The sequence below is a fragment of the Protomyctophum bolini genome (genome assembly GCF_963924005.1).
Source record: "Protomyctophum bolini genome assembly, chromosome: 1".
In the NCBI taxonomy this organism is placed as follows: domain Eukaryota; kingdom Metazoa; phylum Chordata; class Actinopteri; order Myctophiformes; family Myctophidae; genus Protomyctophum; species Protomyctophum bolini.
This window is the reverse complement of record NC_137862.1, coordinates 38,985,116-39,005,002: the sequence shown is the minus strand read 5'-3', so window position 1 is coordinate 39,005,002 and position 19,887 is coordinate 38,985,116. Positions and strand designations below refer to the sequence as shown.

The following is a 19,887-nucleotide window of genomic DNA, read 5'->3' as shown; positions in this document are numbered from 1 at the left end:
CAAAGTGCTGTACAGGTTAAAAGAAAACAAAGAGGAAACAATGCAATATAAACAGATATTAAAATACAAATATAAACAGGCATTAGAAAACAAGAGCAAACAGACATTAGAAGGCAATATAAAAGGCACAAGCAAGCAAATATTTACCCCAGTGAGGGAAAGACAGGGTTACCTCAGCTGTCACTAAAGGCCAAGGAGAAGAAGAAATAGGTCTTGAGCAGGGATTTCAAAATATCTGTCGACTGGGCGCATGATTCCAGAGCCTGGGGGCAGCCGCCACAAAGTTAGGACATAAACAATAGCCACAGGCAGTCTATTCTTCAGGTCAGTCTCCCACATGATGACACAAATCATTTGGACATTTGAATGTGTTCCGACCTGAGAGCTGCACGATGCCCAATTTGCCCATCATCACTGCACTAAACTATAATTACATAAGCTGACAAATAAGCTGATGAGTTTACCAAAGGTTGCTCAGGGCGATGGACCCATGTTGGAACTACCCCATCCCTCGCTTTGATCATCTACCGTAGGGCAGGGATTCCCATAACCATGAGGTAGGCCTCGAGCATTGAGCTGCAGAATTCTACTTGTTTAGTAGGTAGTGGGCCGCTGATGGTATGGTGTCAAAACTTATCAACTTAATATGGAAAACCTTTTGTTTTTCCAAGGCAAACATGTCATTATGTCATCAATCGAGTGATGTAATGTTTTTGGCACCTGGCAGATGTGTGTATGCACTTAGCTCTGGTCCATAGCCTTACTGCTTCTATTATTCTGGCCTGCATTAAGGCTCTGCTACTTTCGCTTTTAAATCTCACATGGAACTCAGACGAGCCTCTCCTCTTTAGCGTAAATAAAAAGAACGTTTTTGCTACTCACCAAAAACAAAGGCGGGTTGAAAGCCTACTTTCCTTAGTGGGAGCACTCTGAGCCCCCCACCACACGTATAAACGGTACTTTTTGGCCAGAAACAGGATTTTTTTTCACCGGAGGAAAAATATTCTCTATGAGGCAATTTTCTGGGCAATATCGGTAGAGGGCGCATTAGTATTTTTTTCCCCGGTGGAAACAAAATCCCTTAAGTACCGTTTATACGTGTGGTGGTGGGGGCTCAGAGTGCTCCCACTAAGGGCCGATTCATACTCTTATTTTAGAGCCGAATAAAAGTTGGTTCGGCTCTGTAGAGCCTACAATGTGACGTCATTTGAGGTTCGGGGGGCGGGTACCGTCCTAAAGTCGACTCTTCGGTGCGACTGAAAATTTCTGACGAGCCGAAATCATTTCGCCGAAACAGCGGGCTGCAGTGTTGCGTGCTGAATTTAAAAAAAAATCACATGTCGTCTATCATTTTCAATGAAAGCTGAGCGAGCACTGGTCCTCTGAAACTGACGTGTCATACAGTTACACACAGTGGTGTCATGCTCGTAGAACGCAGTACCACACCGTGGTACGAAAATAATTGTGACGTGCACGCACAGGTACGGAACGGTGCACGCGCATGCACGCTAGAACACATCCCCCTAGATTAACGCACAGTCTCATACACGGCTCCAGTAGGCTAGCGCTTCGGTGTTGTTCTGTACGCAACAAGAATGCCTCCTCCTCCATCAAAGAAGAGATTCATCCATCATTCATCTAGAGATTCATCCAAACGGTTTGGTTACTGCAGCGCAGTAAAGAAGTTTAGTCTACTTTACTTTAGTCTACTTGTGTGTTTGTGTGTCTAAAGCTCTCCTACACTATAAATAATATAGGCTTACGCTTATATCAGCTGTTATGTGTGCAAGAGCACATGTAGGCCCGTGCACGTGCCATGGTACAGAAGAAAATTTAATGAAACCTGTCGGAAGTGAGTTGTACTGTACTGTACAACAGTGACACTTGGTGGTGAACAAACGCTAGAACGCTATTTTCGTGCACAGACACACATAGGGACAGACCCAGGGAGGCAGGGACACAGCCAGCCACACACATATCTGTCTATAGGAGTGGTTGCACCACTCAAAAATCACCATTACACCACTGGTTAGTGTTACACACCAAAGTTGCCAAAGTAAAATAGTCTAACTTTTCCTCTGTGATGAGCGAGGTAAAGAAGTGTTAACTGTTGAGTGAGCTGTACTTGAAAAAAGCTTTTTCACAATACATGCAATAAACCTATTGGTACTTGAAAATGCAGGCACTGTCCACATTGCTTTTGATTTGATTTGTTTGATATATTCAAGATACAGTTCAAAAAGAGCAGTACAGAATTGTCAGGATTGTCAGGAAGAACATGTGTTAACTAAAATCACAATAATAAGGACATTAGAACGACACTGTCATAGATCAGTAAACAAAACAATACATAATAAATAGATAAATACAGCACTATTCTTTTCCCATCAGCCAGTTTTTCAACATATTTTAAAAAATGTTTAAGGACTGGGCAAATTTAATTTCCCTTGGGATTTTGTTCCAATCCGCAACCCCTGTATATTTAAATGAGCTTCTGCCTACCTTATTTTTTAGGTTTGGTGGTTAAGATCAGCTACACTCGCCCTTGTATTCAAGCTATGGGACTCATTGACATACGGGAAGTAACGTTTAAAATATGTTGGGCATTTCTCCTTTAAGATTTTATAGACCATAATGAATCTCAGTTGTTTTATTCTGCCTTCGACTGGAAGCCAATTTAATTCTCTAAAGTGGTTAGCACCAATGTGGGTTCTTGGGAAGAGATACAGAAGTACCCGCATTAGTATATTTTGTGATGTCTGTAGTTTATCTTTAGTATTTTTTAGATATACCGCTGTACCAGGTTAGGCATGTGTAGTCAATGTGACATTGGACTACTAAACCATAGTGGTTCTGTCTAGGAATGTGGTGATCCTAGCTAGGAACTTAGTCCTTGCGTGGATCTTGCCAATAACTGAGTGAGCCATCGATTCACTGGTCATGTTCTGGTCTAGTGTGCAACCTAGATAATATGTAACAGATGTGTTCACCTGGAGTTTAACTCTGTTACATTCAACTGAAAAATTGGATCTCTCTCTTAAGTTGTGTCTTGAAGCAAAAACTAAGCTGGCTGCTGGTTGTGTTGGAGTGGACTGAGACATATTGTCAGTGAGATCCACCAGCGGTACGAAGGTGTTTGATAACGGGAGAATATCAGAGGCATCAAAGAGCGACAGAGAAGTGTGTCCAATGTCTTTCAGACCAAAACCCTTGATTATAAAGCCCTAAAGTTTTTATGTAGGCAGAACTGTCCCATACCCAGGCACTTCAGTCAATGTCACAGCCGCAATGATGACACCCTCTTACGGATTAAACATTTTACAAGGAAGTGCTGATAGCTTAAGCCCAACACACACCGGGTGCGCAGCGACGCGGCACAGGCGTTGCTACGCGGTAACGCCTGGAAAATAGAACTGGTTTCTATCGGAGCGTCAGGCGAGGCGTTAGCACGCATCGGACGCCACCAGTGTGGGATAGGTTCATTGAAAATAACAGAGGCGGCTGTTTTGACGCGCGGCGTTCGCAGCCGGTGTGTGAAGCCCTTCAGATTCTCATGAACTTTTGTATCTTTTATTATTGGCTTCGGCTGTAATAAAGTTTGATGATATAGCCTCAAGAAATTGAACCAGAGGGGAAACTTCTGGATTCACCGCACACTCTTGAAGTCTTGATGTACTCGTGCCTCCTGGTCTTAATGGATTGATTTTATGTTCCATCTATAAGTCGTTTAATTTGTCCGTTTGATTTTCTTTCGTTATGTCACTTTTTGTCCATATACTTTCTCTCCGTAATAAATACGTTTGTCTCACAAAGTTAGATAAAAGGTTTCTAAAATGTCTAACCAGAGTATCCACACTCACAGTCATGGTTTGATTACACGTTCAGCATCCCTATAAGGTCCTACAAAATAAATTGAAGGTTGATTACTAAAACGTCCCAGAACTCATCTCCTTCCTGTTCATTGTATTAGACTTGGTGGCTCAAAGATGAAGCAAAGAGTTTCACTTATCAAAATAAGTATGGTTCACAGGATTGTAAACGATGTGAATCGCAAATATTTATGAAATTACTTTTTCAGGGTTAGTGATGGATAACCACTCCGCAAGAGATACTTCCACAGACTTCAAACCAGTGTTGTTTTCGTTGACTAAAACTATGACAAAAGATGTTTGTCGACTACCTTTTTCCGCTGACGAAAACGAAATGGAAACTAAATGAAAACTAAGCTATGATGACTAAAACTAAGACTAAATATACAGACAAATTCGTCAACAAATAAAAACTAGACTAAAATGTTAGGAAGGGACTAGTGGACAAGAGATCCAGTATAAGTCATTTTACACTTGGTTGCATGCTGAAAATAGCAGATCTACAAGCTAGACGCGTTGTGAGCTTGTAAATCGACTATTTTCAGCTATTTTCATTACGACGCATCAAGACCCGCCAAAATACATTTTAGTCGACTAAATCAACTGTAGATTTAGTCGACTAAAATCTTATGATATAACTTAACACTAAAACATTCCAGTTGACTAAAATGAGACTAAATCTATGTAATGTAATGTAAACTATTCAAGACTAAAACTTGACTAAAACTAAAATCTAGATCTGCTGCCAAAAACAACACTGCTTCAAACCATGCAGGCTTAAAAGCTGCATGGGAAAGGACACATCTATGCACAGCAGCAGTCTTTTGGTATGGGCTGCCAGCAAACTTATCAAATCAATTAACATTATGAATGGCTTTAAAGAGGATGCTCAATACCAGCTGGTCGTGATTGTAATAGTATTTTGTTTATACGAAAATGTTCTTTATATTGCTTCAATTGTTTATATCCCTTCTGCTAACCCCCTCTATGGCACACATTTACATCAATAGGACCACAGTGAAATTTGCTCTTGCGCTTTTTTTGTGTTTTCATTTTGACTTCCGTGTGCAACATAATGTTTTCTGGTCAATACAAAAAACATGTAAAGGTCTGTTTAGTTACATTTGTACAATCTCAAGAGATACACATGGATAACACTTAGGATTTTGCAATTCCTATTTTTGTTTGCCCCAACAATAAAATAAAAAAATAAAAACCTCATAAAAATCTGGACAAAAACGGGATGAATGAGAAGCGTTTCGCTCTACCTTTTTCTGCACAAAGTCCATGATGTTTTTGAAGTCCAAATCATCGTAGTAGTTCACCATGCCTTTACGGATTTGCTTATTCAATAAGTCCACTGTCTGTGAAAGACAAATAGACATTTTTGTTAGATAAGGACAAAAAGTTAATAATTTAATATATCTTATTAAACAGTTCCATCATCTCAGACAGAGTTGAAGATGACACAGACAGATAAGACGACATAGCAGTGGTTAAATAAATTCATTTGTGCGGTTACAATTTTGATATGGTTTCCACAACACGTCCATCTTGCAATCAAGGCTCACAGCAAGGCAACAGCAGAGGATGATAGGAGTGATGAAATAGCATACTGCTGCCATTTGTCAGGAGATATTTGTCAACTCCCTTGCCTCATCATTCAAGGTGACCACTGAGCCAGAATATAAAACAGAATCTGTCCACCACACTATGAAAAATAAACATTTGCACAAAGGAACATTAAAGTACATTTGGATAAACCTTTACTACACTAACATTTCATTTTCTTTTTTTACATAATTTTTCCCCAAAGTTCATGGCTTTATTTAGACAGAATCGTAGAGAGAGAAGAAACTGAGGGCAAGGAGGGATGATGCAACACAGCCTGGGATCGAACCGGAGCCGTTGTGATTATGTGGTCAACGACATGTCCAGCATGGCCTGTCATTCATACTGTGCCAAGGCATCTCATTCTCAGCTATGTGACAGACCTGTGATGAATAAACAAAACATTGCAACGTTTGGCATGACGTCTCGCTCGCCAAAGCTCGCTCGGCAGTGCCTCTCATGGCGCAATTCCCTTCAGACTGTGCGCCTCCAGTCAGTGCAAAAAAACCAAGTGCACCTTTTTTTATCTGACTAGTATGTTACAGTACAACAGGAAGCAGGAGCAGAGGCGATGATTACCAGACAGAATCCCTCAACAGTGACATCCGCAGGCAAATAGGTATTGTTTCATTGCACCTGAAAAAGCCTCAGAACACAGAGAGGGAGAAAACTGCCATGGCTTACTGGAGTGGATGTTTCTGTTAAATCCTTTGAATACACATTTGAGGGACCATGGTAAAGACTTTACATTTTTGAAAAACAGCATGTCATGATGACACCTTTAATATATTTTAATGTAGTCTTTAAATGCTCAATTTTGAGGCATTAGCACTCATTCTTGAGCTGGACATACAACCAATTTAGATTCAGCACTATACCCATAGAAAACTTGTCATACATTAACACTATTTGTCTTCTGGGATTTTTGGAAATTTGACCATACTAATGTTCTTCCTACTGAACTAAACTTTTGTTTGTTTCAATTGTGAGAGAGGGTATACTCAAATTAGGCTACACCATGTCTTGCAAAATTTAAACAAAGGTATTTTCTGGTACATTGTGCTCTCATATGCGGCAATACTATCAATAATTAAATCAGGGAACATAAACATAAACACCTAAATAAAACACACCCGCAATTAACATTATTACTTTCAGCTTCACTTATCTGTCAATGTGTCAGGTAATCAACACAATCCCAAGAGTCGCATTACACTGGACCACAGAAGGAAAGAGAAATAAAGGCAGGCCTAAAATGACATGGCGTAGGACAATCGAGAAGGAGCTCCAGCAACAACATCAGAGCTGGGGGACCATAGAGAAGATGGCCAAAGACAGATGCAAGAGGAGGAACTGTGTTGCTGCCCTATGCGCCAGCCGGCGTACTGGGGATAAGTAAGTACGTTTCAGGTAAATGCATTTACCTCAAACAAAGAAAATGAGAACAAACCTGTTAACTTATTCTGGATTCTAAATAGACCTCGGTGTGATGAGGCATGTGTTTGTATGAACACAATAAACTGCAAACCTCTCTGCTAATCATGTTAGCAGGATGATTGGCTTGTATTGGAGTGAGAAACAGGGAGAGACATACAGTACGCAAGTTAAAAGACATAGAAAAACAAAGAAGACAAATGGCGAGCAGGCAGTGGTGTAAAGTAACTAAGTACATTTACTTTTCAACCAAGGTTCATGTTTTAGGTTGTTATTAGAGAAAGTAAAAGATGAATGTTATATTTTGTTCATTTGCCGCTTTATTTTGTTTGAACGATTTGAGCAATTTTTGACATATGAGCTAAATATGTTTTTTAAGTTTTAGTATTACAAAATGTTATAGTAAATAATAAAATAAAATAAATCGCTATATCTACTAGACCCCCAGGAAATTACATCTGGCCACAAAAGATCACAGGATCTACTGAATGTGAAGGGGGGTACATACTGCGCTGTACAGTAGGCTCAATATGTCAGTTTGGTCTAGGACGACTAGTAAATAATAATAATAATAATAAATCGCTATCAAATTTTGTAAAGAAATAAAATGAAAGAAAGCATCAAATGAAAATAAGACTCATCTTTTTTTTCTCTAATAACCTAAAACATGAACCTCCACTACTACATTTCAGAGGCAAATATTGTACTTTTACTCCACTACAATTATTTGACAACTTTAGTTACTTTGTAGATTTTTATTATTACAAAACATACATTAACCACTTCACTATATGCATTTTGGCCATTTGAAAATAGCCGAATGTATCGCGTTGCGACGCATTGTGACATTCTGCATAGTGAGTACTTTCTACTTTTGGTACTTTAAGTACATTTTTTATGACAATACTTTTGCAGTTTGACTCAAGTACATTTAGAATGCTGTACTTTTACTTGTAACGTTAACTTGTAAATTGTATTGTAAATTGTTGAGTAGTTCTACATTGAAATATTGCTACCTTTACTTAAACCACACAGGTAGACTGTAGACAAACAAAAGAATGAAATTTATAAAGACATGGTGAGAGAGAGACAGAAACAGAAAGGAGGAGAGAAAAACAGAGAAACAGATGAACAAAGGGAAGTAGATAGCTCCATCTGTAGATATATCATACAAATGTAAATCAACCCTGCTCTTTGAATACATTAACTCTGAATACATTATACTGTACCCTGTGCTTTGCCTAAATGGAAAATCAGTTGATAAGAAACTGAATTCATGTATGAAAATGTATATGCCAAATGTATTATGCATCATGTTACTGCCTCAATGGGCTTTTATCCTGTTAAATTGTGATAAAATGTCATAACTATTCATGTGCAATTGTTTCGCCAAATTACTCAAATGACTCCTTACTGTCGATTCTGTCGAAATAATTAATTACCAATGGTCCATCCATTAGTAATGATGACATCAACATGACTGCCTTATTCAGAAATAATAATGGCAATAATAAAGATGGGGAGGCCCTAGCGTTGGAATACCACCTTCAGAGATTCCTACTGTATAAAGCACAACTTATCACAACTGACTGACATATCATTTTTTGGATGTGTCTTCTTTAAGGAAACCTCTGTCCACATGCTTCTCCTCAGCGGGTTGACCAATTTATCTCAACTTGCACACAGGCATTGGGCATTAGCATATGCACAAAATGACAAGGCAAGTTTTTCCTTTTCCCAAAATGTAAGCAGTTTATTATTATCATTTTTGTATCAACACCGCTTTGGCAGTTTTTGGCCTATGCCTTTGGGATCTGTCGTCATGGTTACAGCTCTTGGTGCCAATAGCGTTGGCCTGTAGATTGGTTACTCAATTAATGTAAATGTAAATATATTCTGAAGCTCTTCGTTAACTTTTGACATGGTATTGCTTTCAATTCCACAATGACAGAAACAAAAGCTTGTAATGAATCCCACACATCATGAAGTCAATCTCTGTAAACCAGTCTTTGGATGGAAGAACAGTTGAATGAAAGCCTACCTGGTTGCGGAACACCAATGCAAGGACTCCTCCCAGCAGCTCCAGAATCAGACACACGGTCAGTGTGAACATGAACTACAGTAGGGACCATTGAGAAAACAAATCAGAAAAGGGTTTGATAGAATCATAGAATGCAGAAGACCAATCATATTCTGGTATCATGTACTGTCTCCAAGAAAAGACGGAAATAGAAGGCTAACTACCTAATAAACGCCGGGGTCTGAATCCATTTTGCATAATAAATGCCTCATCCGGGGCCATTATTTGCAAAGTTAATAAGCCTCATTTATATTTTGTTGAATGATATGATATCTACAAGTGTCGCGTCCACAGTGCGTTGTCAGCTTGCAGATCTTCCATTTTCGGCGCGCCACTCATCGTGTCTACAAATAGGTCCTCACAAGTTACACAAGTCCTCTGCGCAGATCCTAATTGTAATTCAACTCGTGCCGATTGTTATAATTCAAAGTGACAAATACTCTGTGAAGTTTCTAGTATCATTGAGTGAATAAATCATGTTTTTTTTATATGCCTGTATTGGATTTGGGGCCCTTATGAATTTTGCCAACATTTATGCGAGGGGCATGGGGGCTCAATTTGTTTCTTAACATCCATAAATGATGAATCCACTGAGAAACATACCTTCGCTCTCCACGGTCACGGAAGTGTCAGAAATAGGTGACCATTTTCCATTTTGTCCATAACTCACTTCCTGTTTCAGATTCCTTTAGGCACCCCCTCTAGGATGTATTAATTAGGGCAACCCATGAGCCAAAATTGTATGCTTCTATGAGATTCTATAGGCTTTTTGAGCAAATCGCCTGTTTAGGTGGCCATTTCTAACTTTGTCCATAATTCACTTCTTGTTTTGGGAACCCCACCATATATGGAGATCATATCTCTTTTTTAATAATGTATTTTTGAGGAGCTTTGTGTGTTCATAGCAATGATTTCATTGGCTGATCACCACATAGCGATTTGATTGGCTGAGCAGCAAGTACATATTGAAGATAAAAAGTGAGAAAAGTGAAGACGCAAATTGCGATTGGCCAGAATAAGATGATGTATGATGACAAGAGCACCCCTCACTTCATACAGGTGTGGTTTTTTTGAGGGCCCTTCCTATTCCCAGCTTTCTGGGTTTGAGTATAAACACAAACATTGGCTTGTGATTGGCTGATAATGAGCTTGGATTGGAGATGAGCTAGAGACATTTTGTATTTAAAGCGATCAGTCCGACGATTATCGAGATATGTGAACTACACAGACACACACAGACAGACGGACGGACAGACAGACAGAGATTGTGCATTTTTTGTATGATTGGTGAAACATTAGAAATATTTGAATGGCTTGGAATTCAGCAAGATATTTGGGATATAAAATAACCAAAACAGAGGAGAAACTCACCACTTTCAATAGAGTAAGATTATCCCTGAGTGCAGCCAGAACTCCTATGAAGGACACGATGAACATGACGATTCCCAGCACGATCAAGATGATAGCCGGGGCCAGAAACACTCCCTGTAACTCTCTGTAGCGTTGCCTCTCCACCTCAGCATAGATCCCTATAGCCAGGATGAAGCCACCGATCAGCTGCAATGTGAACATTTTAAGATGCTGGTTAAAAATAATTGTTAAAATGTACTCAGATACAGTATATGAACGAATTAGAGGTGCTCCGAACATGTTTTTGGGGACCGATCCCAATCACCGTTTTTCACCGTTTTTCCTACAATCGGTCGATACCGATCTTCTGCGTAAGGGTAAGATTTGAATATTTCCAAAATTATTATGTCAAAACTCACGTCGACTCAAAACTGTTCCTGTGTGTGGGAGGAGGAAGGGAGAATTGTTTAGGCCTCTCAGAAAGATGCAAAACGATATTATACTATGTATATGTCTGATTTACTTTTCTAGTCACTTACATGGTATAAAAGATCGGTTTCTCCAGATCGGGTAAATTGCCGATCATCGATCGAGTCATTTGGAGTGAACATTCGATCGGAGCACCTCTAGAACAAATCTCTATATAGTGGAAAACTGTATTATTCAGAAAGATGTGACAACTGGAAATCAACGATTATTAGTATATTATAAAGATCATATGGCTCATTTTGCAATCTGCCCAATAGATTATGAAAAGTATGTTGTGTCCAAACCTGACATTTTGGCCAGAAGGTGGATCTCAAAGTCGTATCGACTGATTTATATACAGTATGCGAGTCCACCTGTCTGTTTGTGAGTCTGTCTCGGTTTTATATAACCATGGACTCTGTGAGTCCATGGTTAATCTAATTATTCTTGTATTTGGAGGTGGATATTTGAGAGATTTTGTTCTATGATAAATGTAATTATGGCAGCTGCATGAACCAAGAAGAATAATATTCATTGCCCGATTCATCTCTGAGAATTGGGTAGACGCTGTCCCATTGTGGGTCCTTTGGGATTACATTTAATGACTAAATCAGAAAGATATATTACAAGAAAATGCAAGGGATCATTCGCTTTGATGGTGCAGACATTAAAAGACAATTGGATAATTTACAGATAGATCTTTTCTTTAATGAAAGTTAATCAATTATCCGAATTAATTGTTCTAGAGAAGGAGGCCTTAAACATCAAGCAGCCATAATCTGTTAGCCTGGACAAGAAAACATGGGTGGGTGAGTGAGTGAGTGAGTGACAAACAAAACGCATACGACATAAATTGACATATATACCTGTACATATATTCTATCTTCCACACCACACTGTACCAATAAAAGCAGGACATATTTACTTTAAATTCTGACTTTGACCGTACTCTGACCTGCAGTAACGGTCACAGCATGACCACTGTTATCGACCATCATGAAAACAGCGTTGCTCTGATCAGCATGCTAGCCAGCTGATAATAAATGCAGAGGCAGCTTGCATGGCGATGTACAGTGAAAGCATGCTGCTAGGCTACAGTATGGCACGCACGCGTCGCACGCACACACGCACAACGTCCTTAAGTCTGACATTACAACTCAAATGTGCACGCACACAAATATTTACTCATTTCACACTTAATAAGCTTCCTTTAATGACTATAGGACTGGTGTTTTTCCATTTCAAACTGTCGGTCACAGCCAGGGTTTTTGGTTCTCCACATGAAAAATGAAAGCTACCACCGTGTAATGAGCCGGATAGTGGATAGGTCGGTGACATCATGACATGTATGTTTTATCGCCTCATCAAAAGAACTGCGATACACTTTTATGATCTTGGGTCCTACTAGTACTTTTACCAAACCCTCGGTCACACGGTGAGTCAGATCTCATGTCGAATATCTGAGATATCGCTCTTCTAGATCTCAATACTTTGAATCCAACCCTTCAAAATAGTCTTCAGTAGGTCTAACAAATCAGTTCAAAGCAACCACAATCACAGTTAGTTACAGGTACTGTACAGTAAACCCTACTGGAGGAAACTTAAGAAAACAATTTATAATAAAGTGCTGGTAATAAGCATTAATAAACAGTTAATAAGGCACTTATAAGTGCTTATAATATTATTTAATAATACGCTTTTTATTAGTATATAATAGCATTGTAATCGTGTTTGTTAGATTATAAGACATATATATAAGCACGTGTAAGACAACAATATACATATATTATTGCTATTTTAATGGTATCCTATGGGGGGGGGGGGGGGGGTTCTATCTATCTTTGAAAAAATAGAGGGATATTTGCATGGAATTAGAGACGGGGAGGCGGAGGGGCGGGGGTGCCCTGCCGCGAATAGTGTAGAAACGACGAATCTTGTATTATTTGATGGCCTTCCTGCGCTGGCATTTGTGCCCTCACATGACATGACAAAATCTAGTAGTGGCAAAAGGTGTGTCCAATTGTAATCAATCAGAATGGATTCAGAGAATGATTACAGATAGATCTTGATGGATCACATTACTACAGAGATCAGGCGGACCAGAAATAAGGAAATGAGGAAGGAAGGAAAGGAGAAAACAATGAAGAAGGGAGGGAAGGAATGAAGAGAGGAACACTGAGTTAGGAGTTGTGTTTATATTCCACCATGGTGTGCGTTTTTCCTTACATGTCCTGGCTTGCTTTCTGTTATGCTACTAGCCACTGGCTGTCTGCCAGCCCACCCCAAAGACACTTCCATTCAACAAGAGGAGCGCACTCCAAACCATTTACTTTTCCTTTTTAAACAGAGCGACTAAAAATCTTACCGTCTCTACAAGAGAATAAGTCAACAGTCGTGAGTTACAATCATAACAAGTACCATTGTTGATCGTTCGTTCATGTATACACAAATCTTAACTAGAATGCCAGAGATAATCAGACCAGGGATAATCGGAATAACACAGACAATTCTGTTTTAGGGTCCATTTTCTCTTCAGACTGCAGATGCTTCTTAGTGAAAGTACGGGTGATTAGGCCAAGGTTATGTTATTACAAGACCCTGCGCTCACTCAAGGGCCAAGGCCCCACTTAGCACTGTTAATGTACTGTTAATGAGTAGATGCTACATACATACTGTAGCTCTGAACCATTTAGTAGTCCTACAGTACTAGGCCAGAAAGGAACAGGGAGTCAGGGACTAGGTTGCTTCACCTCAAAGAGACAATTGTGACACAAACTTTTTCATGTCAAGGACCCCCAAATTGACACTAATTAGCCCACGGACCCCCATTAAAAAATATATACCAGGGACCCCCATAAGAGAAGATCTTTACGGCTCTAGCAGTGATTCTCAACCCGTTTAATTCCAAGGATCCCCAGAACCACTGTTTTAATTCATAAGTACATACTTTTTTACCAGCTGCTATGCGATGTGCGTGTGCGTGTGTGTGTGTGTGTGTGTGTGTGTGCGTGTGCGTCTTTTGGGTTTCACTCCAAAGCCATGAGAACTTAGTGGCTGCATACAGTACAAGAGGAAATTGGGAACTTCGTTGTGAACTTTGTATTTCTTGTTCTAATATGAAACCAGCAGACATTTCTATGTATGTGCGCACCGCAAATATGCCCCGCCTCAGAGAATTTTGGTTCCTACCTAAACTACTGCGCTGAAACTGACACAGAGGCAGTTATAGCGGACGCCAGCAGATAATAACAATGCAGCTGGTAATTAATTAATTGAATCAATTCTTGTTTAATATACAATTACCAGAAAGACACCCTGAGGGTGGGGTCGAGCTGAAACAACAGAGCTTCTTAATACGGCACAGTTGAGAAACAGGAGTTAAACTGTATTAATCAGATCTTCATATATGGAGCATATCTTGAGTGTTTGATGAGGTCAGATCAACATATGGAATGTCAGAACAGGTCAGCTCCTGTCTTGAGTGTACAGAGTATAATGAGGTCGGATCAACATATGGAATGAATTCTGTATTGGCCATATATGGAGCGTGTCGCGAGGCGTGCCTGACGGACTGACTGACAGGTTTTAGCATGACGGACTGACTGACAGGTTTTAGCGTGACTGACTAACTGACAGGTTTAGTTTTGTTTTCATAGTAGGACCAGACCATATGCCCGCTAGTTCAAAACTACAGATCCATGTGATTGTCAGGTGGGAAAAAAAGGTAATTCACCAATGAAAATAAAATGACATGGATTGTCTAACTCTAAGCTCCAAGACACTTTACTGAGTTACTGCATTATGTCATACATACTAAGTCAAATCAGGGCAATAAAAGATATACTGTAACAGTACAATTTAGGCATTTAGCCGACGCTCTTAATCCAGAGCGACTTACATTAAGCAAGAACAAAAAAAGCATGCGAATACATCACATAAAAACATTTATCATGAAACATGCGTAAGCTAAGAAAGTAACAGTGGAATATCTATATAATGAAACTATACATATAAACTATACATATATACTACTATGCTATACATATGTGCTATGATGTGCTATGACTACATGTCTAACTGAAACGGATATGGCTGCAGCTAACTTTTACCAACTTTGTATTATTGTCTGGCTAGTGGCTATAGTGGCTATACCAATCTGATTCATTGATTAGGCTGATCATATTTATCTTTATTTCAGACTCGGGGTCCATATCACATACTAAATGACATAACACACGATACATAATAAAACAAGTAAACAACGTATGAACTATGAAGACTACCGATACATTTATTGAATGATAATTTTCCTTCAGTATCCTTTGATGTGCAAATAAGAAACAGTCGGTCACTATTAATAATAATGTACATTTCTGACATGTTACAGTAGGTCTTGTTAGCGTATTGGTATTTGACACAAGCCTACAGTAATTATCCTTCCCAGTCACTATATCTATCCACATATATAGACCAGTGTTTATCAAAGATTCGGTTATCATTTAGATCCTGATTATAATGTCAAAAACATTTCCAAGTCACCAGTATGCTGAATAACCCACGATGGACATAAAGTATGCAACCAATGGATATGGTATATTTTACATGAAAGTTAACTGTAAGCATAACTAATAACTGGAAAACCAGACTGGGGTCATGAGAAAAACAATTTCAAACATCTTGGTATTTAGAGAAGACTTCAAGAGCTATACAGTTTGTTGCTGTATAGCTGGTTCTGTGACTGGCAGCATGTTACACAGCACAACAGGAAAGGGCCCTGGATGGAGTAGTCTACACAATAATTCAATTAATGAACTATAGGTGTCACATGGGACGGACCGCATCAGAAATGTGAACCTCTAGGGACCTACAACAGGTCACAAGTCATAGAGAGAAGGATGAGGCTGGCACTAGGGATGCTCCGATCAGGTTTTTTGGGACCGATCCGATCACTGATAGTTTTTCTCATGATTGGCCGATACCGATCTTGTGCGTATGGGGAAGATTTGAATATTTCCAAAATTATTATATGTCAAAACCCACTTCAAAACTGTTCATGTGTGTGGGGAGGAATGGGAGAATGTTTAGGCCTGTCACAAAGACAAATGAGTAAATTGACTCTATGGGAGCCAACCCAGGGCAGAGCCAGGACGGGCAAGAAGCACACCTACGTAGACGCACTGCGGCTAAAAGGTTCAAAATAATGAAATTCAACTTGCCATGGCAATAATTATGAGAAGTGAAGTATAATGACACAGGAAGGAAGGGAGTAGAATGTTTGACTGGGCAATTTCTAAGTCTTGGGTTAAGCCTAGAGTCAATTTATCTCCCAGACTCCCACCAAGTTTATTTTTATCTCCGCCAGGCAGATAGGCCAGAAGACAGAGAATATGATTTTGTCACTGTGTTTGTGTGTGTGTGTTTATCTGTCTGTCTGTCTGCATGCCTGTTCCTGGCGTGGGTCTGTCTGTGCGGTGTGCGTGCGCTGATGATCTCGGCAGACACTTCTAAATCAATCAGCATCAAACTTTGCATGCACAATATGCCATGATGGAAGTCTGGGAGACACCACCCAAATGTTGTTTTAATAAATCGTTCTCATGGTTTGGTGACGCTATATACTGTACCAACCCGCTTTACAATTTCTCTAAAACTCTTGAGCCGTAGGTCTGAATTTGTATTAATGATTTTCCTGTATTCCTTGCATCATAACACAACTTTTATTTAGCATTTTCTGCAAAAGACACTTCTTGCTATACTACTCAATTTTGTCCATCCCGAATGGAATGGACAAAAAACACAGAGACAAAGGTGATATGAATTACACTCAAAGGCTATGCCACACAAATGCTTCAAATGTTTGTTGCAGAAACATACAGTGGAATCACATGGGAAGCCACTATACAGCGCATACCAAAACCACTTCTGTCCAGAAGAACCACAAATGCAAAAAGTTGTCATAGAAACGCCATCCTCTCAGCTTCCTCACACCCTGACGGCTGCTACCCATGACTTACATAGCCCTGGGTTACATAGCCCACAGGTGCACATGCTGAATAAATTGAGATTGAGCTGTTAATTAAAATAAATTATACACCTTCCATTTACCAACTAAAATATTACACCTTAATGAGTAGCCTAGCTCTAGCCTAAGGACACTTTTGGTGCTTAGCCTCATAGACATAGAAAGGTAGAGATGCCTCCTTCGGCTCTGCAGGGCGTCTGCCCCAGAGTCTGCCCCTATGTGCGTCGTAGAAGGGGACGTTTGATATGCCAATGAATCAGAGGCAATGTAAATGTTTGTTTTCTCATGCCAATAAAGTTCCTGTGAATTGATTTGATAAGTCCCAGAAAAGACCAAAGGTGTGATTGGCCACTACTCACTTTGAGTCATGGCAGCGTTCCTTTCGCATCCCCGCATGACTTCGGCCCTCCCTGCGATACAGGTCGCTCCAATGAACATGAAGATTACAGCCAATCAGGCTACATGAAGATGCCAATGAGGCATCTATTTTATTTTATATCTATGCTTAGCCTTCCCATGGGAAAACACAGGACGCACCGTGGGGTTGTTTACATCCTCAGTAGCTAGCCCTAATGTTAGCATCCTGTTCTGGAACATGAAGGGAAATGTAGTCAGAATATAATGGAGCCAGATTAGATAATATCAGCTATGGAGAGACTGAGAGTGTGATAGTGATCCTGTAAACCAGGGACCTTTGTCAGTAACATGGTAAGGAAACTGATCTACCAAAAATAAATTTGAAGTGACATTCTAAAGTATCTGGGCTATGAAAAGTTGTACAGTTCAGTTCTGATGAAGCATCTTGCATGGTGTCATAGACCATTTAGCTCTTCATTCGGGTCTGTCCCCCCAACCATTTCACATCCATCCTCCTCTATTTAATTCCAAAAATGTCAGGCATTTCACAAATGCCTGAAGCCTATAGTTTTCATTGTTGTAATGATGCTCAATAATAGACTTAGCCTGACACTGAATTTTCATTTTGTTTCACTTCATTTTCTTCCTAATGTGCGTGGCTAGCGATTAAGGGCTGGAGCTAGGCAACAATAGACCATCTATCTGCCCAAATATAGAAGCTATCTATGCGCTCTGTGAGAAGAGATTCAGCTCTATTAATGCATAGTGGAAAATATTGGTTTCATACAAGTGATAAGGTTTGTGATTAGATTTTAAAATGAAAATGTGTTAAGACTGACTGAGGCATATATATTACCAAAATAAATTGCATTTGACTTATTAAAACAAGACATACCCAACCCCCGCCCGTATTGTAGTGATGGGAGGTCAGAGGGTTCGAGTTGTCTGATCTGATGCTAAGTGCCTTTCTGCTTTCATAGAAGTGATGTGTCGAACAGCAATACTTTGCCTAAAAAACTCATTACAGTGTTTGAATGAGATACGTTTTTTTGTGATAATGGGCTTTTTCTTCTGTTTTGCAACCTGACTGAGAACTCTCTGTCACCAAAGGGCATTTCACCTCAGCATTGTAACATAAATAAATATTTATCAGAAAGGGAGGGTGATGAGATAAAGTAGACCTTTAAAGCATTTACCATTACTTATAAGAGTGTGCACCCTAGCTGTGCTTAGCATAATATAGTGTCTGAAAAAAGTAAAGACACGTCAGAGCTCTGCAGGACAGACACCTCTGGCCTGTGCTTCAAGGGGTGCCCCGACCAACGGACTGATATGGATCGGATAATAGATTAGTGATATAACAAGTCGTATCTGCTTTTATCCATGTTCATTTTCTGTTCATATTCATATCACGTGGACCCATTCATTTTGGGATATGTAATCCCGGTAATCATTAAAATATGCCATTCCTTAAGGTCCCAAATATGTACACAGTCTGTTTATTGGACTTTAGATAACCTTTAAACCAATACCGACGCAACAAGGGGCTGTTTTGCTTTTCGGTTTCAACGTGACGAAACTATAATAGTGTGGAGCCGCAAAAAAAAAAAAAACCTGTTTGTATTTCTGTCCCTCCCTATGTTGACAGTGCATACAGGCAAGCACAGGTTACAGGTAGGTATAGGAGTCCACTGCAGAGGGTGTGTCACTGTGGCTGTTGCAAGATAAACCCACACACTGTCACACTCACACATGTGACTTGTCTTGAACACTGTCTGTATAGTGTCAAAAATCAGTCTAAAAGAAAAATAAATATCAGTGGGCACACTTCAAACAATAGGCCTCTCTCTCTCTCTCTCTCTCTCTCTCTCTCTCTCTCTCTCTCTCTCTCTCTCTCTCTCTCTCTCTCTCTCTCTCTCTCTCTCTCTCTCTCTCTCTCTCTCTCTCTCTCTCTCTCTCTCTCTCTCTCTCTCTCTCTCTCTCTCTCTCTCTCTCAAAATAGCCTCTCTCGCTCGACTTTGGTCTACAAACATTGCCTACAACAAAATAAATAAAGCCGCATTCACGCAGTGGAACGCACACACATAGTCGCACATACTGTACGTGTGGCTGTACTGTATAACACGCCCCAGCCAGTCTATCTGACTCTGTCCCATTGCCGCGGCTCGCCCGGCCGGCTACTGTGCTGTGCTTGGAAAACGCAACTTGTGGCTGGCTGCGTCTCTCTGTGTAAATAAAGAGCTGTTTAAACACCGTTTAACTGTATACTCACCCACCAGCCGATGCCGTATCCAAACAGGGTGAATTTGAGGAAAACGTAGGAGCATCGCTGGCAGTATCGCACGTCCTTGTCGTCACTGTTGTGGGCCATTGTGTTGTTTTGTGCTGACTGACTGACCACCATCCACTTCAGTTCACTTCGGCAGCGGTTAATACTGTTGAGTTGACAGTGACACCGTCGCTCTACTTCCGCGTTGTCATCGACCCAACAGCGGCGGCATGCTGCACACACCTGCTATATGTGGCTGATGCTGTCATCACAGCTGGCTTGGCATAATTATGGTTGCATGGTGAATCATGAAACTGCTATTTAATTATAATGCAATTATAATCACTGACGCGGTCACTATAGGGACCGCGTGAGTGCGTGCGTGGACAGACAGACAGACAGACAGACAGACAGACAGATCTGTCTA

The 19,887-nt window shown here is 40.1% G+C and overlaps 1 protein-coding gene across 1 annotated transcript in view; it reads right to left on the bottom strand.

Moving 5' to 3' along the window:
• The window catches only part of tspan15 (tetraspanin 15), a 44,355-nt gene extending 24,755 nt beyond the window's left edge, over positions 1-19,600 (bottom strand). The window contains exons 1-4 of the mRNA XM_080766419.1: positions 19,464-19,600; positions 10,366-10,551; positions 8,956-9,030; positions 5,138-5,233 (exon numbers count right to left, since the gene is read on the bottom strand). Coding sequence (XP_080622545.1) covers positions 5,138-5,233; positions 8,956-9,030; positions 10,366-10,551; positions 19,464-19,595 — 489 coding nt within the window. The 5' untranslated portion in view covers positions 19,596-19,600. The remainder of the gene's footprint in view (positions 1-5,137; positions 5,234-8,955; positions 9,031-10,365; positions 10,552-19,463) is intronic.
• Between the last annotated feature and the right edge of the window lie 287 nt (positions 19,601-19,887).